The sequence below is a fragment of the Anolis carolinensis genome, chromosome 2 (genome assembly GCF_035594765.1).
Source record: "Anolis carolinensis isolate JA03-04 chromosome 2, rAnoCar3.1.pri, whole genome shotgun sequence".
In the NCBI taxonomy this organism is placed as follows: Eukaryota; Metazoa; Chordata; class Lepidosauria; order Squamata; family Dactyloidae; genus Anolis; species Anolis carolinensis.
In genome coordinates, this window is record NC_085842.1 from 213305230 (window position 1) to 213327874 (window position 22645).

Consider the following 22645-nt stretch of genomic DNA (forward strand, 5'->3'; position numbering starts at 1 on the left):
CAGGAGCTGGTGAGAAATGAAACAAGTTTCATTCGAGAGATTACTGATACTATACCTGCACCCTGTAAGGATATTTCCAAAGCCATCCCTGCACCTCGGTTGAAAAGACAAACTGTGTACAAGGCAATTCCACCAACGACTGCCAAAGCTCTTGGGGCAAAGAGCATTTTTCCACTTCCTCCCCTGCTCTTCTTGTCTTGGTGTTTTACATGGCTACTTACTTCCTCAGTATAGACTCTGAGCATCATATATCAAGTTTTAGTTGCAGAATATTATTAACATGCTAAAGCTCTTGTGATTTGACTTTCTCTGTGGTCTGATGGGTGCGAATTTATTTGAAATCACACTTTCCCAAATATGTGAATGAAGTACAAAAGTGAAGCAAGCAAACCATCTTTGGAAGGAAGTTTGGATAGATCCCTTTGCATTTAAAAACCATATATTGTGTTTGTGTACATTTAAGTCATTTCTGACCTATGACCACCCTAAGGCGTCCCTATCTCAGGGTGATCTTTGTTCAGAAAAACTTTGCCTTTCTCTGAAATTGAGAGAGTGTAACTTCTCCAATGATTTTTTTTTCATGTCAGGAGCAACTTGAGAAACTGCATTTTAAAGATGCCTGTGCTAACTCATCTTTCTTTTCTATGGCCTGATCATCTGCCAAGTTGGGAAAGCATTTTAAAAATGCCTGTGTTAAGCCATCTTTCCTTTCTATGGCCTGATAATCTGTATTTTCCCTTCTTCCTCTTGCACATACTAGCAGCTTTTAGGAGCTTGGCTGAGTACAAGTGAGAGAGACACTCCAGAATTCATCAGCTGGCATACAAATACCCCCACCTTCCTTGTTTTTTCACTTGTCCAGGAGGTTGGAGTTCCACTGTATATTATACACAATTTTCAGTGATAGATTTATAGCTTTTATTAATAGTGATTTCCAGTTGCACACCCACTGCATTCAGAGAGATCAGAAACACGTAAAACATATATCTATACCTACAGACAGTCACCAATTCTTATCCTCAACTTGTTTATTTGGAACCAGATATTATAGGAATAATTCACCAACCACTAGTTAAATCTCAACTTTAGATGTGTAGAGAGATGGATGGGACAACAATCATACTAAGCAGCCTCATCTCATTAGGGAAGAAGACCATAACCCAAGTCCTAAAAGTGTGGCTGACTGTAGGTATAGATAAATGTTTTACATTCTATACCAAAATTCATAGAAAATGATGCACGTTGACCCTTGTATAGATGTTCTTCATAATTATAGATATCATAAGCCTTGGATATCATGTCCATAGGCCCTTCACATATCTGCATAGAACTCTAATCACAATCAGCTTGTCCTACTGATTTTAAGAAGAACTTTATGGTTCATATTAGTTGTAAAATAAGCCTATGGAAATGAATGAAATTTGGAAGTAAATTATTGCACTGGCTTTACACAGTGGTACACACCAAACCTGCTGCATATAATTCATGCTCACAGTATCAATCATTGGCATGTTGTTGTTTTTTTTGTGCCCCACTGAAGAGAAATAGTAGTTACTGTCATGGAAAACCTAAGGTTGGGTGACCACATACCAGAGATGATTTTATCACTGGGCATCAATTCTGCCTGGAGTCACAGACATCATGGTTACAAACGGGGGTGAGACAATAGGGAATGAGAGAAATCTACCCCTTGGAAGGAAAATTCAGTCCTGAAAGAGTTATCATGGGGAAATCCTTGTTTCCACAACAAGCCAAATTTTCAAAATTCTCACAGGGTTAGAAAGTGAGGGAAAATCTTCTGAGCAGGGGTACAGAGAAGCAAAACAAACACCACATGGGTGTTAACACTTCCCTATGCTATCCAAAACATACACATGTGTGCATACATATAGCTGGAATTACATTTAAAATGTACCTGTTCCAACTAAAATACAAATTCAACTTAAGAAAAAAACCTTACAGAACCATCTTGTTCTTAACTTCGGGACTGTTTGTATAGTCATTTCATGTAAACTCTACATTATTCCTTGATGCCAACCTTAGGGGCCCTTAAGTTCCTTAAAATACATTGCTAAAACATCTGTTATAGAACTTCAATATGCCGATGATAACGTAGTCTGTGCTCATTCAGAAGAAGACCTACAAGCCACTCTAAACACCTTTCCAGAAGTATATGAGAAAGCTTGGCCTCTCACTGAACATTGAGAAAACCAAAGTGCTCTTCTAGCAGTCACCAGCCAATCCCTCTCCAATACCAAATACACCTTAATGGTGTAACATTAGAAAATGTTGACCATTTCTGCTACCTTGGCAGCCACCTCTCCACATCCATAGGGATGCCAAAGTGCTTGTTTATAAAGCTATTGTCCTCCCGACCCTGTTATATGCCTGTGAAACATGGACTGTCTCCAGATGTCACACTCAATAATTCCATCTGGCCTCATTGTCCAAATGCCCGATCACCATTCCCAAAACAGTTACTCTACTCCCAACTCAAGAACGAGAAACAGAATGTTGGTGGAAACAGAAAAGAGATTTAAAGATGGCCTTAAAGTTAACCTTAAAAGCTGTGGCATAGACACCGAGAACTGGGAAGCTCTGACCCCTGAGCACTCTAACTGGAGGTCAGCTGTGACCAGCAGTGCTGTGGAATTTGAAGAGGCACAAATGGAGGGCAAAAGGGATAAACATGCCAAGAGGAAGGTGCATCAAGCCAACTCTGACCGGGACCACCTTCCACCTGGAAACCGATGCCCTCACTGTGGAAGAACATGTGGGTCAAGAATCACCCACGTATCCAGTGCCAGGGCCATCATACTTAGTCAACAAGGGATTGCCTAAGTAAATAACTTTAGGAGATAGTGAAACTACAAACTGCTGAATCAGTGCTATTGTGTGAATGGAGAAAGGTGTGATATCCAAGGTGGTCGTCCCAGTAGGTGTCCACTAGGGTTGGGCGAAAATCTCGGATCCATCATTAATCGGATTATATTCGGATTAATTCATACTTGCAAACGTGGTTCCGACACGGGTTATCGCAGCAGATCTAACCTGCGATTTCAAACTGTTATAGACATTTTTTGTATTTTTTCGTAATTTTATTGGTAATAAATAAAGCCATTTTTAATGCAACCAAACTTGTTTTGGAGGGGAGCGTAGCCTAGCATGGGCTTGCCTCCTGGACCCTAACCAATCACAGTGCACGTTCATGTAAGGGGAGGGGTTTGTATGTCCCCATGTTCCTCTGTACATGCCTCCTTGAAAAGTGCCTGTGGAACGCCACAAGGCTGCATTCGCGTCGGGGTGTCGGAGAGGGAGGTTGGGCCCGGCTGGCTGGCTGTGCTGTGTGGGTGGGGTGGGTGGCTATTTCTGCTGCGAAATAGCCTTGCAGCCCCTTGCAGCACAGTGCCATTGCTGCCTGAGTGCCTGCTTGGCCTTGGGGTCCGGGCAGCCATTGAAGAAAAGGGGGTGGTGAAATGGGAAAGGGGTGTGGGGGTCTTTTTTTTCTTTTAAAATTTTAAAATAATTAGGAGATGTGTTAACTAAAGAAAAGTTTCATTTTTGATAATAAAGATGTGGGTTGGGACCACGAAGGAGAAGAGTGTGATGCATTTTTTAAAAATTCAATAGCATAGGCTATAGCCATAGGTGGGGGCTGGGGCACCCAAACACCAAGCGTGCCCTCCTCGTTTTGCATGTGTTTGGGTGGGTCTGGGTAAAGCAAAGAGTCTACCAAGTTACAATCTCTTACTTGGTATTTGCTTGCGTGGGGTTGTGTAGTCCTACAAGACCCATAACTGCTCCAGAATCCCAGTCATTGGTGGCCCATTGTAAAGCCAGGAGTGGGCTCCAAGTTACATTCTCTGCCCGGGTTCAAAAAACAAGTCCCTTTTGTGGTTTGTGTGTGTTTGCTTACCAAATTTGATCAGGATAGCTCAAAAAATGAGGGCGGGAGAGTCCTGTAAAGTCCCCCCCCCCAGTGCTGTTTTTCGCAATTGCGCATGCGCATCCGCCATTAACAAATTAATTATGAATATTCCTAATTTTCATAAAGTTTCGAATTTTTTGGGTCAAAAATCGGAAATGATTTTAGAAATGAAGCGCCAGTGCCCCTACTTTTGGAGCAAGTATTGAATCGTTTTTTCCATGAATCGCACATGCCTAGTGTCCACTATCAAAGACCGCAGTGAAATAGCAGGTCTGTACACTGAAGTCTTTAATGTTTAAAATCTTGTACCAGCTCTTATATATGAACTCTGACATCTCAAAATAGTTATCATGCATGTTTAAAAACTTGGTTAAATAGTAAGTACTGGCAGCCATCTCAATACGATACTCAGCATTGTTAGTTGTACATTTTTAAAAGAGAAAAAAAAACATTTCTAAGCTTGTGAAGTGTAAGGCATTACATAAACTGGAAACTGGCTAGTAAAAAAGGAGAAGTTTGGAGAGGCAAGCATCAAACGAGGGTCAGGAACTTTAGAATAAGTATTTCGAAGGAAGAGTGGCCATAGAAAGTCTACTGCAGAGTCAAGAGCAATTCTGGAAGATGTGACTAATTCTGCACAAGACGAAAGCAAGAAGGCAACATTTCAATGAAAACCAAGAAGAGAGAAATACAATCACAAAGCCATTCATTGGAGCCAGATTCTCAAGAATAACGGAGCAATAAGTGAAAAACAAAATCATCGCTTCATTCAGGTAAAGCTCCTCTGTCTCTGTGTTTACACTTAAGGTTACATGTAGTACATGTTACTTATGATTAAGTCCCAAAGATTGCATAGGGACCTTTGAGTGTCTAGCCAAGACTTAAGCCAATTCAAGAGCTGTTCATACCGTAGTAGTAACAGGAAGAATTTTGTTTGGTTTGTTTTTTAAAAAAATAAGAATGTATGCATTCACATACACAAATTGTTGCATAAAACCAAAAAAGAGAATTTTTTAAAGTTCCAATTATAGGAGAGAAAAAACTTGACAGATTCATCCACCCAGTCAGTGGGATTTGAGCTTTTAGAATACGAGTGTCTCTGTCACTTAGTATCAAGCCATGCTGTGGTGGCCACCTCTTTTTATCAGTAAGTCACAGGTTATGTTGTGTTGGAAATATTTTCAAAACACTGGCTGAAACTTGGCTGGTTGGGTAGATGAAGGATTCTGTTCTGGGTTTCTTTGTTTTCTGAACTGAAGGATATTTATTTCGGAGTAGATGGGTACAGAAATCCAACCCTTATTCTCTCCCTTTTGCAAGAATCATCTTATTTCCATTTTTATTCCATTAATTCCCATATGTTTGATATTTTATTTATTAAGCTTGTAGTCTCTTCCCCAAATTTAGTGGTAATGAATTTTTTTTAATTTAATCAAGAATTATGAATGTATAAGTTTGTAAAGAGAGACTTTTATCACTCTCAGGCACCTTATTGTTGTTAAATCTGTGTAACAGATCTGGAGGCATATTTATTTGTTTGTTGATTCTTTACTGTATTTATATCCCGCTCTCTCTCACCCCAAGGGGGATTCAGAGAAGCTTACAACACAGAAATATTCAATGCCACATACACAATCAAATAAAACACAATATATCATATATCTAAGACAAATAAAAACATATAAATACTGTAAAACTGTTAAAAACCATGATATCTATTCCAGAAGTCATTATTTGTGGTGCTACCATTATGTTAGTTCTATATTGCACTATCCAAATGCCTGATCCCATAGCCAGGTCTTCACTCTTTTCCTGAAAACCAGGAGGGAGGGGGCCAGTCTGATATCATTAGGGAGGGGGTTTCACAGCCAAGGGACCACCACTGAGAAGGTCCTGTCTCTCTTCCCTACCAATCGCGCTTATGATATGGGTGGGACTGAGAGCAGGGCCTCTCCCACAGATCTAACTCTTTGACACAGTAGTTCTCAACCTGGGGTCCCCAGATGTTTTTGGCCTTCAACTCCCAGAAACAGCTGGTAAACTGACTGGGCTTTCTGGGAGTTGTAGGCCAAAAACATCTGGAGACTCCAGGTTGAGAACCTCTGCTCTAACAGGTTCATAGGGAGAGATACATTCGGACAGGTGAGTTGGACCAGAGCTGCATCAATTGTTAACATGGCAAATGCATTGCAATGAATAGTATGTTTCTCTAGGAGATGTTTATTAAAAGAAATCTCTGTAGCCCATAGAGCGCATTACCAGTAACACAATCTGTGCTAATATTTACCTTACAGATCCAACCTGGAAGTAGAGTTAATCAGATTTCAGGTATTCAGAAGACTGTACTGCCTAAAATCAGAATATGAACTGGAAACTTGTGAGCCATCTTATGACAACTGTGTTTATTAAGCTAATAGGCACATCTCTGTTGCTTTTCTATTGTGAGTATCAGAATGAGTCTGAAAATCTTTCAATGCAATTTTCTGATTTTAAAGAATAACTAAATAACTCTGAATTTCATTCATGGTCATTTCTATGCTGAGTTCATATTTAAAAACTTTGTCTAACTTTTTATCATTACAGAAGTAGTAATATTTAGTTGTAAATTTTAAAGTTGCAGTAAAAACTCAATTAAACATTGCAAACTGATGCTCTACTACCTGATCTAGAAATTAGCTCTCTCTTCTTCTCTGGAGCTAAACACATACAATTTGGAAAATATATGCACTCATTTTCTGCCTAAAGATGACTTACAAAAGCTGGGGACTCATGGCCAGGTCCTGAGATCTGGAAACCCTAACAGAGAATGAATCACCGTGAGAGCTATCAGAGCTATTTCTCAATAGTACGCAATCGCATAGATCTGCACTACAGAGCAGGTAGTCTCTAGTTTCCAGTATTGAATTTGTTTTCTGAGGCCACAACCTGATATAGAATCATAGAATCATGAAATGGAAGAGACCATAAGGGCCATCCAGTCCAACCCCCTGCCAAGCAAAAACACACAATCAAAGCAGTCCTGACAGACATCTACCGGTTTTTTAAAAAAAAATAGGAACATGTTGGGAGAGAATCTAACCAAAATGACAGTGTGGGACAAGAACCTCAGCCTCTCTCACCATACATTTTCTGATTAACTTCAACTACTCTTTGCCTTGTTCTTGGAAAATTGCAAGTTCCACATTTTGAAAAGAAAGACACTTTCCCAAATTGCTCAAAACATTATGACTAAGATGTCTTTCTTCTTAAAAGAGTGGACACTTTTTTTGAAAAGTAAACACACACAGAGTTGAGGCAATCCAGTGGTGTCTTGCGATGTGGTTTGTTAGATGGCAATAAGCTTCTGAGTATGACTATGTAGGGAAGGAACATCATCTGACTCGTTTTCAAAAGTTGTCAGTTGACTTCATGTATTTATTTCCTATGCCAGGGCATTATTAACAGCATTAAAAAAATGCGAACTTCAGTGGATTGCATAAGATTCCCGCCACACACACACACACACACACACACACACACACACACATTCCCTGGGTGATCATACAGATGGCCAAAAATACAGACACAAATCCACACACATAAAAGAACTGTGAAAGTAGATGGAAGGCATTATTAACATCATGTTTAAAAAATGCAAATCAGGAGTGGGCAACTTCAGTGGATTGCATAAGATTCCCGCCCCACACACATACACACACACACACACACATTCCCTGGGTGGCCATACAGATGGCCAAACATACAGACACAAATGCACACACATAAAAGAACTGTGAAAGTAGTTAGAAGTTGACCTCACATTTTGGAAAAAAAATGTTATTTTAAAAATATTAATCGAGAAGGAGCTGGAACCTATTTAAAATGTGAATTGTTGTTGCCAGATGTTTCAAGGTGGGCTATGACAATCTGATTGCTACTTTGAAAAACTTTGGGAAATTCAAATGTTCATCACCTAATATCAAAGAGGCTGTGTTGAAACCCCAAACAAGTCTCCTAGGTAGAGCTTTCCACAAACATAGTGCCATAAAGATTTTCACAACCGTTGAAAGTGAAAAAAACTCAAAGAAGAAGGCTGCAATATTGGGGCAGATACATTGTGAAGGAAACAGGGTGGGAATGGTGCTCAGTCACCTAAGCCCCCAAAATAGCTAGGGTTTTAAATATAACCACAATGAAGAGTACAATCTAAGGATGCTAAAACAATGGTCACTAAAAAGTCTAATGCATTGTGCCTGTGAATGCTCTTCAGCAATGAAAGGGGCTGTATCAGTGGTTCCCAACCTGTGATCCATTGACCACCACCATTGACCCAAGAACTAAAATATGGTCTGTGGCCTCACCATTACTACGTCATTGCAACGAGAGAGACTGGTCTCGCGAAGCCCTCTTATAGTGCCAAGGCAACGGGGATGTCGGGTGGGGAGGGGCTGACTACCCATGAAAGGCACGACAACAGGCCTCCTGATTGCTGCTTCTCCTCCTCCTTCCTCCCCCTGAGTGGAGCCGTTCCATGTTGTGCCTAGAAGCAGGGGCGCTTTGGTGTCTTCATTTTTAGACCTGTTTCTGGAGTTATTTGGGGTGCTGATTCAGAAAATTCCATTGGCTAGACCACATCAGCTCTAGATGATTAAATATGGTTTTCTGTGGGCGTTGACTACTGAATAGTATATGTTCTGTATAAGAAAATAGGGATGATGTGTTCTATCCAATGCAGTTTTCTGAATCAGCACCCTAGATAACCAAACCAAATCTAAAGTTGACCAAAAACCAATTCGTAACTCTTTTGGTACTAATGTTGGAGAATGGTCCTTGGTCAAAGTGGTCCCTGGTCAAGTGGTCTCTGGTCAAAAAAAGTTTAGGAACCACTGGGCTATATAAAGAATCCCATGAGGATAGCACACATGACAGTGATTTGCATGGGAGTACTAACATATTTGTTTATTATTGATAACCTTACATTTCCACTTCAAATAAAAGCTATTGAAATTCCTGAACTAGGAAATCTGAAGCTGCTTTCTGATTATTTTTTATATAGCCCCCTGAAGAAGACTTTAAGAATATGAAACGATGGAAAACCTGTGGATTTTTAGCATCTTGACGCATGTCTCCTTTTTCTTTATAGAATTCCGGTGGAAGCTTTCCAACTTCTTGCTATGTCTCTATATATACCGTATTTCATCACGTAATAGTCATACTTTTCCCTTTTTCTATCAAAATGGGGGTGTGGTTATTATGCAAAAAAAAATGTTGTTCAGCCCGCCAACTTCCACCACTGAATAGCACTGAGGAAGGGGATGCCATATGCTTGATGGAGGGGCTGAGAGACAGAAGTCCAATGGTTCCTAGCTTAGCATCATGGTGGTGCTTGGTGGTGCCTGCTGGCATACATACTGCGGCCTTTGTGTGAATAATTTTCCCTCAAAGTAATATGTTCAACACAACCAGCCTTCTCATTCAGTCTGTTCTTTCATTGGGATCCCATTTCAATACTGAGATTTTATCCAGCACAATAATCTGCACCACCAATAAGGGAAGTATTCCCTGAAAGTAGTCTAAAACATTTCCAGACAATTATTGTACACAGTGCTTGTTTACTATGTGGGATCGACTTTGTGTTAAGAAAATGTTCTCTACAGTTTCACAGATTTTTCACAAAGCCTCCAACGTCACCTCAAAACCAAATGTTCCTGCTAAACAGAAAGGTAAGTTTGCAAAAAAAAAAAAAAAACTGGGCATGGGCATCTTTGCTGTGTAATAATTTTGATTGCCTCCCGTTTCTCCCACTTTCCACAGACTGTCCTATAAGATGGGTACCTTTTGATGGCAAGTGCTACTATTTTTCTGCTGCAGAAAACACATGGGATGAAAGCCAACAGGACTGTGCACGGTCAAATTCTCATCTCGCAGTAATCAACAACAACGCAGAGCTGGTGAGAATTAAAAAAAAGTGCTTGGCTATATCTGGGCCCCAAAACACTTTGCTGTGTGATCTGTTCTTCTGAAATGAAAGAACTGAATTCTAGGATTTTTACAGACTTGCCTATTCCCCCCCCCCCCCCGCCCCAACACACACACACACACAAACGTAATTTTCTCATGGTTGCCTTCAATTTTGGAAACTAGCAATGCTAAAATATAAGGTTTTGCAGTCCTTAAAATATATTTTTCAGTTATTTATTTATTATTTATTTACTACATTTATATCCCGCCCGTCTTAACTCAAAGGGGACTCAGAGCGGCTTACAAGTTATATGTACATACAATCTATCTATATAATAAAAGTCAGTGTTTGTATGTATGTGGGTATGTGTGCGGCGGATAGCGGTGTATGTGGCAGCTTTTTGATTGGCTGCCACTTTCACAGGCCCCTGAGACCACCAGGAATGACGGATCTGGACCAAACTTGGCACACTTAATCCCCATGACGCACTTTATGCCCTGGTGCTGTTTGTGGGACGATGGACCATGTGTGATGGGATTTGTACTACTTTCAATTGCTACGACTCCCACAGGCCACTGCGAAGCCCACCAGCAACGGAACTTGATCAAACTTGGCACACAGAACCACCATGAACCCCTTTCCGTCCTGGGGCAGATTGGAGGAGGATGGACCAAGTAGCTTCACTCACTTCTTGCTCTGGGAGTTTTAGTTCACCCTTATACAGACAGCACTGAACCCAGCCGACTTCGGATCTGGACCAAAATTGGCACACTGCCTCATCATGCCCAACTGTGTGCATACAGGCAGGGTTTTGGGGTGATTGGCCTTTGGCTCTGGGAGTTGTAGTTCACCCTTATCCAGACAGGACTGAACCCAGTCCACTTCGGATCTGAACCACACTTGGCACACAAGTTTCTCAAATGACCCGGACACTGCCGGGTCCCCAAGCTAGTATATTATATATTAGCATAGCACAATATTAGCATTAGTGTTGTACGCAGTATTTGTTTCATCTGTTTCATTCGTGTATTTTTTTTGTACCATCCATTCGGATGCATGAAAGAAAAGACGCAATTTTCGGATGAAACAAAAGGCGACACGAAAGCACAAACACTGTGTTTTGCTTTCATTTTCAGGCTGTGTGACATCCATTCCTGCAAACTTCTTCAGGCAGAGGAGGTGGGAGGAGGTGATCCTTGGCCAATCAGAGGCCAAGGAAACAGTGATGTGGACTGGACAGGAAAAGTATATTGGGGGGAACTGCCCTTAAAGTGGCCATTGTGGTCACGTCCTTTGCTGCTGCTACTGCTAGGTGCTGGTAGGCTGGCAGGCTTGCTCTCTCTCTCTCCGCTTGGCTTGGCTTGCTGGTTGCCTTGCCTTGCCTTGCTGCTTCCTTGCCATGCTGGTGAGGACACTAGGCACTGGACAAAAATTTGGGTTTTATTTTTTGCCTGGCCGCTTGAAGAAAAGGGGCTGGGATTTTTGAAGTGGTAGGGGTGGGTTTGGCAGGGGAGAGCATGTGGGTTTTTTCTTCTTTATTCTTTGTGTAAAACCCCCTTCTTCCTCCTCGCTATTGGTTTTTTTTTTAAAGGAAATATTTTTCAAAGGAAAGAAATTGTTGGGCTTCCCTTCTCTGTTTAAAAATCAAACCTGTCTCTTTCTATATAACTGATCCTTGGAAAAACTACTCTTTTATTTCTCCCTATCTTTCTGTAATGCTTCTGGCTTGGTCCTCCCTCTCCTTTGGGCTGTATAGAGAACAAATACACTAGGATAGTCTTATTATTTGTTATAGATTACATATATTTTTGAAAACACTGGACGAAAATCCCATTTGGATAGGCGCCCTGTTTTCAGAAGCGGAGACGAAAATTAAAATGAGCCAAAACGAATAAAACAAAACAGATCATGATTCCATACAAATGCACACCACTAATTAGCATTATATATTACTGTATTGTACTATCCCACTATACTGTAATATTATTAGTAATATTACATGTAATATATAATATATAATTAATATTATTATATTATTGGTATTATATTGTATTACATTATAATATTATTATCAGTATTATATGTATATACAATATATTGGAGCACCGGTGGCGAAGTGTGTTAAAGCACTGAGCTGCTGAACTTGCAGACCGAAAGGTCCCAGGTTCAAACCTCGGGAGCGGCGTGAGCAGCCGCTGTTAGCTCCAGCTTCTGCCAACCTAGCAGTTTGAAAACATGTCAATGTGAGTAGATCAATAGGTACCGCTCCGGTGGAAAAGTAACGGCGCTCCACGCAGCCATGCCAGCCACATGACCTTGGAGGTGTCTACGGACAACGCCAGCTCTTCGGCTTAGAAATGGAGATGAGCAGTTGAGCACCAACCCCCAGAGTCAGACATGACTGGACTTAACGTCAGAGGAAACCTTTACCTTTACCTATACAATATATTATATTATTAACATATCACAATAGTATAATATAGTATTGTATTGTTGCTGGGGGGAGGGGCCCCCAACTGATGGCACAGGAAACAAGGTGGCACTGTTAGCAAGTACAGGCAAACAACTGCAAAGATGCAAAAGAAGTGTAGGCATATATTGGAAGCGTCATTTTCCCAAAAGTTGCTTGAGTTAATGCCTTTGCACTTCATGGCCACAGGAAAGTGTTCAGATCTCATTATGTTTTTCATGACTAATACATATGCATCTTCCCCAGATGTTCATACTGAACAGAACACAAAATGCGGACTACTTCTTGGGTCTGACCCACAGTAGTGTCAACAAACAGTGGACATGGCTGGACAATACGAAGTTTGACCTCAAACAGTATGTTTATTCATCATTATGATACTAGAGACACAAGACTCTATCCATCAGATTTGGTTACTATAGGTTTGCAGTTGGTGCCACTGACATGTTTTAGATGAGCACCAGTAAAGATTAGGACTGTGTGGCATGAGGAAGCTTCACATTTTTGAAGCAATCAGATTTGTGCCCAAAACAAAATTGTTGTGGTGCACAAAATAGAGTCCTGGCAAGAGTGGGTGAGTGTTAATAGGATATTTGGGGTTCATTTTTAATGGAAATGGAAACAGAAATCTTCTCTGCCACACAGGGCCTGTATTGGGGGTCTATGGAAGGCACAACACACATATAAACACATCTTGTTAACCCTATTCATAGCATGTTGATGAGCACCAAAATTAGGGGTGCATCTACACTGTGGAATTAATGCAGATTGACACCACATTAACTGCCATAGCTTTATGCTTTGAAATCAGGGAAGTTGTAGTTCTACAAGGTCTTTATCCTCCTCTCCCAGAGCAGCGGATTAAACCACTGAGCTGCTGAACTTGCTGACCGAAAGGTTGGCAGTTCGGATTCAGGGAGGGGAATGAGCTCCCGCTATAAGCCCCAGCTTCTGTCAACCTAGCAGTTTGAAAACATGCAAATGTGAGTAGATCAATAGGTACCGCTTCTGCTGGAAGTTAACGGCGCTCTATGCAGTCATGCCGGCTACATAACCTAAGAGGTGTCTACGGACAACGCCGGCTCTTCAACTTAGAAAAGGAGATGAGCACAAACCCCCAGAGTCGGATACAGCTAGATTTAATGTCAGGGTAAAATCTTTATCTTTACCTACAGGCCAGGACTCCTACTTAGGACCCATAACAGGGAGAGAAAGAATGCTTTCTCCAGTGGGTACTTCACAATACAAAATTATAATACAAGAATTTTACTTTAACTGTCATGACAACACCCTATCAAGGCTTGGGGTTTGCAGTTTCGGAAAGGACATTTCGGATTCTCAGGCAAAGAGCTCCTGAGTGCTTCTGACCAAACAACACATTCTGACCAGTATTTTAAAAGCCAAATTTGCAATTTGATCAAATATCACGATTTTATAGAATTATTTGCTCTAACCTCATAAACACTGTCCAGTGTCCGTTTATTTATTTATCATGTCAGAAACAAACCAAGGGTACAAGTTGTAATGTATTTGAAAACACAAAGTAATAATAATAATAATAATAATAATAATAATAATAATAATAATAATAATATATTGGCATTATACTAAATGTCCTTTGACCAGAAGCTGGCCACTTGGAGTGCCTCTGGTGTTGCTATAAGAAGGTCCTCCATTGTGCATGTGGCAGAACTCCGACTACATTGTAATAGGTGGTCTGTGCTTTACTCTTCTCCACAATCGCATGTCGTGGACTCCACTTTGTGGCCCCATTTCTTAAGGTTGACTCTGCATCTCATGGTGCCAGAGCGCAGTCTGTTCAACGCCTTCGAAGTCGCCCAGTCTTCTGTGTGCCCAGGAAGGAGTCTCTCATCTGCCGTCAGCCACTGATTGAGGTTCTGGGTTTCAGCTTGCCACTTTTGGACTCTCGCTTGCTGATGTGTTCCTGCAAGTATCTCTGTAGATCTTAGAAAACTATTTCTTCATTTAAGGCGTTGGCATGATGGCTGATATCTGAACAGAGGATGGGCCAGAGATGTCAATGCCTTGATCTTTTCATTGCTGGCTGCTACTTCCCAGCAAATGTCAGGTGGTGCAATGCTGGCTAAATAGTATAATTTCTCCAGTGGTATGGGGTGTAGACATCCTGCGATGATGCGGCATATCTCATTAAGAGCCAAGTCCACTGTGGCTCTTAATGAGATATGTGGAAACATGAGGTTTCCTCCCTGTACAGTGTCCCCAGTTATTATATTTGCAGTAAATACAGAGGATATTTATTATTGATATATCTGTTCGGTTGGATGCAGAAATCTTCATTCTTCCAATTTTTGCTTCTTTTCCTTTCTCAGATTTCAAATATTTCATATGAAACATTCTGACTGTGCCTTGGTTGGATTTAAAGGATTTACTTCCCAGTCTTGTTCTGTGTCAAGCCGCTGGATTTGTGAAGAGAATGAATAAGGATTGCCCCAATGAATGGGAAATTCTGAGCAGCCCAAAATTGGAATGTCTTTTTCAGCTAAGAAACTTTGCTGAAACTGAACTCTTTTCTCATATGCCATGAACAGTGAATGGGCATAGATATCTCCATTCACATCAAAAGTTGCATATAGGTACTGACTAGCAGAGCAGAGCATGCAAATGTACTTCTGTTTTCACAGCCTCGTGCATCTCAATGTGTATCAACTTGTCTTGTTGTGCTCTCTTACTTTGGTTGTCCCCACAAACAGACATTCCACCAAACAGCCAAAAAAGGAGCTGATATGGAAGGAAACTTTTATCCCTAGGGGATTTTTTTAATTCATGTCAGGAGCGACTTAAGAAACTGCAAGATGCTTTTAGTGTGAGATAATTGACCATCTGCAAGGACGTTGCCCAGAGGACGCCTGGGTGTTTGATGTTTTGATGATTTTTTTTTCATGTCAGGAGCGACTTGAGAAACTGCAAGTTGCTTCTAGTGTGAAATAATTGACCATCTGCAAGGACGTTGCCCAGAGGACGCTTGGGTGTTTGATGTTTTACCATCCTTGTGGGAGGCTTCTCCCATGTCCCCGCATGGGGAGCTGAGGCTGACAGAGGGGGCTCACCACTGTCCCTGGATTCGAACCACTGACTTGTCAGTCAGCAGTCCTGCCAGCACAAAGGTTTAACCTTGAGTTTTCCCAAGTCTTTGCTTCTACCCATTTTTTTTTCCATTTGTGCACCTGTGGGCATGGTAGGTAAAGGTTTCCCCTGACAATAAGTCTAGTCATGTCTAACTCGGGGGGGTTGGTGCTAATCACCATTTCTAAGCCGAAGAGCCGGCATTGTCCAAAGAAACCTCCAAGGTCTTGTGGCTGGCATGACTGCATTGAGCATTGTTACCTTCCCATTGGAGCAGTACCTGATGACCGAAACCCCGGCTTTTAAATTAATTTGAACTCGCAGCGGAGAGTTCCGCAGATCACTCACCAAAAGGGAACGGAGCGGGACCGCAGCAGACTATTATTAAAAGATCTTTTTTTCTTCACTTTCCCCTTCCCTGCACTATGTAACAAATCCCCCAATAAAAGTAGCATTTATTTTAACAGTAACACTCTCTATCTGGTTATTTTGTGTCATTCTCTGGCTCCTTCCTTTGCATGTAATTTCTCTCTCTCTCTCTCTCTAACCCGTCTGATCTTTAAAAACCCTGGCGGAGGCTTCTCCGCCATAGATTAATACGGCGGGCGGTACAAATTGGCTCATATCTTTATCAAAACTACCCCTAGCATGCTCTTCTTTTAGTCCTAATCCTTTCTAAGGCTCCTGACTCAAGGACCACCAGCGGAACCGAAATCGGTCCAGTTCTCGGCACCTCAACAGCTGACTGTCAAACGGGACCGACTGCTCCTTTCAAGCCAAACTGCTGCCTTATCCCGGACTTTCCTCTCCCCGCGACCCGCGGAATGGTTTTAAGAGATCCCTAGCCCCTTTCTGTGAACTGGGGATGGGGGGATCGCTCTCTCGCTGGGGAGACATAGTTCTCCAAGGACCCTCACCCTCTCTACAGCTGCCAGGGGGTGCCCGGACGGGCGCCCTCCACGTTTCATTCATACCTTAATAATTTTATGAAGGAGAAGAACACTCGTCCCCAGACCTATCCCTGGACTTATGAAATCTTATACTTCCCAAGACTGCAACCCACATGTGCCCCTTCCCCATGCCATCTCTATGGATTCCTTCCATCACAGATGAACTCTTTTTCCTCATGTATCCGTGAATTTTCATATTCTATGTACCCGGACACCCTCATGACTCACTGTTGTATGAATTTCTAATCGTTGGGCTAACTTCATGAATTGTGAAATCATGCTGCTAGAACTCCACTCCTATGACTTTCCATATTGGGTTCCCCAGATGTTGTGAACTTCGTTCTTATCAAATGTTTTCAATTGTTTATATCATTCATGATTCCCCTTTATGCAATGTAACCCACCTTTATGGATTCTCCCTTGCTTCCTTGAAATCTATCTATCTGCCTATATGTATTTGTACTCTTTGGGATCCCCGGAAAATATGTGTTTTTCCCAGCTGGGTTTATGTTCTAACTTTATTTTAATTTTCATTCTGTTTCATATAATTGTCAAATCATGAAATCAAATGGGAAATATTTTGACCCCAACATGAACCCCTGCTCCTATGACCCAGGCTCCCTTTCCCAAAAAACAAAAGGATAATCTGCCACAGTTTAACCCAATCTAATTCAGATTGCATGGACAATATAAGGCTTGAGTCACCAAATTCGGAGTATAGTCCTAAAGGTGATTCAGCCCCCAGAGCAAACATTGTCATATCCCAGGAAATTCCAGGACACCTCAGGAAGGCGCCCTGTGGAGCCTGTCAATTTTGGCTCATCAACACCCATCACCACTTCCCCTCTGACACCCCAAGGCATATCTAAAATCTGTGAACGCGACAGGAACCCGGACATCCTTGATGGGTGCCATTAATTCCTTTAGAAATCGGTCTGGCAGGAGTTAATCTGATATTTCCTGCCCTGGCATTTCATTGTTTCAATAGCTCCCGCCTCCTCCTCTCTGATTGGCCCGAGTGGGGACAAAAAGCGGCTCCCCATTGGGCCAGCAGAGCAAGGCGGGAAACGAAAGCCCGCCTCGTTCAGCCTTCTAGCCTATCCGCGATCAGATGGGCGGGGGAGCGGGGCGGGAAATTCAAAGGGCTGTCAGACCGAAACATTGTATAAATATGGCTTTATTTTGAATGTATGATACGCTAGTAGACTGAATGATCGCTACTAGTGTCCTTTTCAGCTGAATCGCTCAATAAAGACTCCTTGGCGGATTTTCCTTCATCTTTGGCGGACCTTCTTCATTTCGGCTCCAGGTTGTATTGCGGCTCATATTCTCTTATTGGCTCCGCCAAGGTCCGTTCTCTCAGGACCGGATCGGCTCTCTCCTTAAGGGGCCCGATCCCCTAGAAACGCGGTCGACAACATACCTATTGATCTACTCACATTTGCAGGTTTTCGAACTGTTAGGTTGGCAGAAGCTGGGCCTAAAAGCCCAGCCCGCTCCCCAGATTCAAACTGCCAACCTTTCCATTAGCAAGTTCAGCAGCTCAGTGGTTTAATCCATTGCGTCACCAGGGGGCCCACCAGTGGACATGGACTGTGGGCTAATATCTATTAGTGGTATGCATTCGGGACTTACCTTGTACCATTTCGTGTTCCGGCTTTCAATGGGGACCTGTTCCATTTTCGTCTGACCTCCCAGAATTAGGAGATCAGACATTTGTTATGTTTTGTCTTCTGGGCTGAAAGATCTCTTTTCTTTCGGCCCAAAGCACCTGGGTGTACGGGTGCAGGCTTTGGACCTAGGCACCCAGGCCTCGCAGAGCCTACTGCCGATTGCCGAGTAAGAAACGCTCCTTACTCAGCAATCGGCTGCAAGCCCTGCGAGGCCCGGGTTCCTAGACCCAAGGCCTGCACCTGTATGCCCGGGTGCTTTGGGCCTACGAGTGCAGGCTTTGGGCCTATGCAGCCAGGCCTCGCAGGGCCTACAGCTGATCGATCTGAAAAGCAGACTTGGAGCCAATACCAGCTCCCGCCTGCCTTTTGTTTCGAGTCGGTTTTTGTTTCGTTGGGGGTCTTTCCATTTCATGCCATCCAAATGGATGATACGAAATGGAAACACGAATGAAACAAATAGGAAAAATACCGCACACATCTCTAATATCGATACTTGCCTGTGTCAGACAAAGATCCCTGTAAGACCTGAAAGAAGGAAGAAGCAGCATGCTAGTTGTGCAAACTCCCCATTCTGTTGAAAGCCAATGTTACCACAATGGCCGTGAGTTCGCACAGAGTTCTGTGCCTGGCTACGGGTGGCACCAGCCACATAAATTATAGCATCATGGAATAATTGAAACAGAGTACAAACAGAGTAAAAACCGATGAAAGCTCCTGTATCTTTCATGGTTATGTAGAATCATAGAGTTGGAAGAGACCACATGGGCCATCCAGTCTAACCCCTGCCATGCAGGAAAAGCACAATCAAAGCACCCCCGACAGATGGCTATCAAGCCTGCCTGAAAGTCTCCAAGGAAGGAGCCTCCACTACACTCTGAGGTAAAGAGTGCTGCTGCTGAACAGCTCTCACGGAAGTTCAGGTGGAATCTCCTTTCCTGTCATTTGAACCCAGGCCATTGAAACCATGGCCCCAGATCTGTCATCTACAAGATTGATCCGAAGTATATATAGACTTGGTTAAACTGCCTGTTGTAGATGAACCCTGTATGATTTTTTTTGTCTGTATGCAACCCATTTCAAGAGTCATTTTGGCAGATAAATCAGATAAAATGCCTTAAATTATCAATAAAGATGTGCACATAAATCTTAAGATGCCTTTAAGCATTTATCTACCTGATTTACTATGGAAACTAAAGCGGAGGACCCACATCTGTAATGTCAATAAGCCTTTTGACAGACAGGGAGGTTCTCACATTAAAAGTAACTGAAGTGAAACAACTCTGAATTTCCTGGGTGAAATGCAATAAAAGAGCAATTAGGTGAATTACTCTAATTAATCCTATGTATTCTAGGGCACTGTTTCTTAAACTGTGGGTCCCAATGTTTTTGACTTTTTATGAGATCATAACCTTCTGGAAAACCAGAATCTCCATAGCCATTTGGAAACGTGTCTCTTTTTGGAACTCAATTGGCATTCACACTATTTGGAATAATCATAATCTTTTTGTAAAGCATGATCTTCCTGAGAAGAGTTAAAAACTCACTTGAGTCAATCTTTTCCTTAGTGGTAAATATAGACTAGTATTCACGCAAGGCATTTTAGGTTTCTCTATTGTTAAAATGATATCCCTGGTTTTCTCTTTGAATTGTTAGGAACAAATATATGCCAATGCATAAAATATATAGCAGATCTTCAGAAGTGTTATTTTCAGTTACCCAAAAAAATCTACTCTCCCATAAAACATATTGCTTTTAAATCATGCTCTCAAGAGACCAAAAATAAGTAGAGTTCGTTAAAAGTCAACATAGTTGATTTACTTACAAAGCTTTATGTATTCAGCATACAGGTACATTGTTTATTGGTTTAAAGTTTAAACAGTCCGTTATTTAAGCATTTTGTTTCAGTCTCTTCTCTGTTGCATATAGACTAACATTATCTTCTAATGCATACTGTACTCAACTAACTTCTAATGTGTACGGACTGACTTCAGAAGCATACTTAACTGCATACTGTACTGACTGATGCATACCGACTTCTATACTATACTCAATTGTACTGACTTCTAAAATGGAGTCTCAGTCCAAATAGTCCCAGATCTGGTTACATAGCCTGTAGTTTCTCCCACATCCTCAAACAACAAAGAGTAAAGGGAAAAACTGCATACTAATTTATACATTTATTTATTTATTATTTACAGTATTTTTATTCTTCCCTTCTCACCTCGAAGGGGACTTACGGCTGATTACAATGCACATAAACATGGTAAACATTCAATCCCATTATCAGACATCTGACATATACAGACAGACAAAGAGAGGCTATTTAACATTTTCAGAGCTTCCTGCTTCACGAGGGTATGCTCCATTCCGGCCATTGAGGGAGCTGCTGCTTCATCATCCACTGTGACGCCGAGTCCTTTTTTGATGGTAGTACTTCCTCATGTTCTTCACATGCCGTTGGCAGTTTTTTTTATGGTATCATAAATTAAGTTAAATTAGCCTCCCTGCATTAAGCGGTACCTAAAATTTTCTACTTACAGACACATCTGCTTTTGAGCTGCTTAGGTCAAGCTAGGTTATTAACGGTCTGGAATTTTAACCCTGACCCGGGCTTCGAACCAATGTCCTCACGGTCAGTGGTGATTTGTTGCTGCTGGCTACTAATCAGCTGCGCCACAGCCCGGCCTTACAATATAGTAAGCAATCTCAATTATATACATAACAAATACAGTAGAGTCTCACTTATCCAACACTCACTTATCCAACGTTCTGGATTATCCAACACATTTTTGTAGTCAATGTTTTCAATACATCGTGATATTTTAGTGCTAAATTCGTAAATACAGTAATTACAACATAGCATTACTGCGTATTGAACTACTTTTTCTGTCAAATTTGTTGTATAACATGATGTTTTGGTGCTTAATTTGTAAAATCATAACCTATTTTGATGTTTAATAGGCTTTTCCTTAATCCCTCCTTATTATCCAACATATTCGCTTATCCAACGTTCTGCCGGCCCGTTTATGTTGGATAAGTGAGACTCTACTGTAGTATAGAGCGCTTGTAGAAGGTTGCTATTTCCAACACAAGGTGGTCCCTTTCATTCAATGTTAAGATCCCCAAAAAACTTGCAACAGTATTTTTTTTCCGAATGGCAGATGTTTCAGACATTTACATTAAGCTGTCGTGCAGTGTGTAAATTGGACTCAACAGAAGATGCCTCAGCTATACTTCATACAAAGGAAAATCAGTCCAATTTGTTATCAGTAAATGTTTGGGGGTCACAAATGGAGAAGTTTAAACCGATCTAGGAAATGGTGCTATGAACCTGAAGAGGACATCTTTGCATGAAGATGGGTATGTGACTTGGATCGCCCTCCTCACAGGCAGAGCAGGAAATCTAATCTTGAATATTTGTGAATAAAACATTAGAAAGCCATCATTCATTTATGAAATTCTCTTGCCCAAAAGAAATGATAATGTGCAACATTGCTGCAACTGCGTGGGTGGTGCAGTTCAGGAAAGAGCACAAGAAATGACAGGAAGATTACTTTGTTCTTTTGTCGGGTGATGCAATAAAACCACATTATCCACTTCTCCTTAGCATGAGAAATCCCCCTCCACTAAAGGGAATGTTTTGTTCGCCTCCCATTGGGCAAGAATGCATTGTTCTACACATCCCTTTACTAGTCTGGAGTGTCTTGTAGTTGTGGTTTGCTATGTTTGCAAAACACTCTCACTGTAGGATGTGAAACGAATATGTCTACGCACGCACACTTTCAGCAGTAGGAAAATGCTGAATCAAGGGAAGTGTTGAAATGCCACTGCTGATCACAAGTGCCCTCTTTTTCAAAAAAATAAAGTTTTATAATGACAACTAGAAGCCCAGTTGATGTTCAGGAATATTTTGATTTAAATCTATACACATAATAAAAGTGAAAATGTGTATATGTGTATGTGGCAGGGGTGTCCGCTCACACAGCCAGCCTCCAGCCTCCACAAACAGCTTTAACCCACAGTGCTGGGGAGCCACCAAAGCCCTCCCTCCACTGACATTGCAGTTTATAGCAAGCACCACATTCCAGTGTTCCTTTCTCTCTCCATTGGTGTGGAATTTGCATGATCCCGCCCACTGCCTCTCCCATAACTCTTCCCTATTCTTTTCTATGGCGCACAGCAACTGAACATACTAGAGAGAAAGGTTTGGAAAGAATTCATCATGATTTATAGGAGTTGTAGGCACTGGGATATATAGTTCACTTGCAACCTAAAAGCACTCTGAACTCCACCAATGACGGGTCTGCACCAAACTTGCCACATAGACCCAACATGCAGGTAGGGTTTGGGGGTGATTGCCCTTGGCATATGGGAGTTGGAGTTCACCCGCATCAAGAGAGCCCTGAACACAGCCGACATTGGACCTGGACCAAACTTGGGACAACATCTGGGTCAGACCCTATTTCTCCAGCAAGATTGAAGAAGTGTTTACTTCTACATCTTTAACAGCATGGACAGACTTGGGGGGGGGGGGGGGGGCGGTGTTAAGTTTATCTGGCTGTCATAATGGTTTACCAA

The 22645-nt window shown here is 41.8% G+C and overlaps 2 protein-coding genes across 4 annotated transcripts in view; both read left to right on the forward strand.

The window, feature by feature from the left end:
- LOC100565000 (putative DBH-like monooxygenase protein 2) overlaps window positions 1–633 on the forward strand; it is a 32242-nt gene extending 31609 nt beyond the window's left edge. For both annotated transcript variants that reach the window (XM_062971700.1, XM_062971701.1), the window contains one exon: window positions 4–633. In XM_062971700.1, coding sequence (XP_062827770.1) covers window positions 4–234 — 231 coding nt within the window. In that variant the 3' untranslated portion in view covers window positions 235–633. The remainder of the gene's footprint in view (window positions 1–3) is intronic.
- A 3783-nt stretch (window positions 634–4416) lies between these two features.
- LOC103279826 (C-type lectin domain family 5 member A) lies at window positions 4417–15914 on the forward strand. 2 transcript variants are annotated; one of them, XM_008116654.3, is made up of 6 exons: window positions 4417–4701; window positions 6223–6369; window positions 9565–9630; window positions 9722–9858; window positions 12586–12695; window positions 14691–15914. In XM_008116654.3, exons 2-6 carry the CDS (start codon window positions 6291–6293, stop codon window positions 14800–14802), a joined length of 504 nt encoding a protein of 167 aa, XP_008114861.2. In that variant the 5' UTR covers window positions 4417–4701; window positions 6223–6290; the 3' UTR covers window positions 14803–15914. The 2 variants fall into 2 exon arrangements, 1 of the variants encoding a protein (XP_008114861.2); XR_010003309.1 differs by lacking the exon at window positions 12586–12695 and having other exon boundaries at window positions 4423–4701.
- Window positions 15915–22645: the final 6731 nt, after the last annotated feature.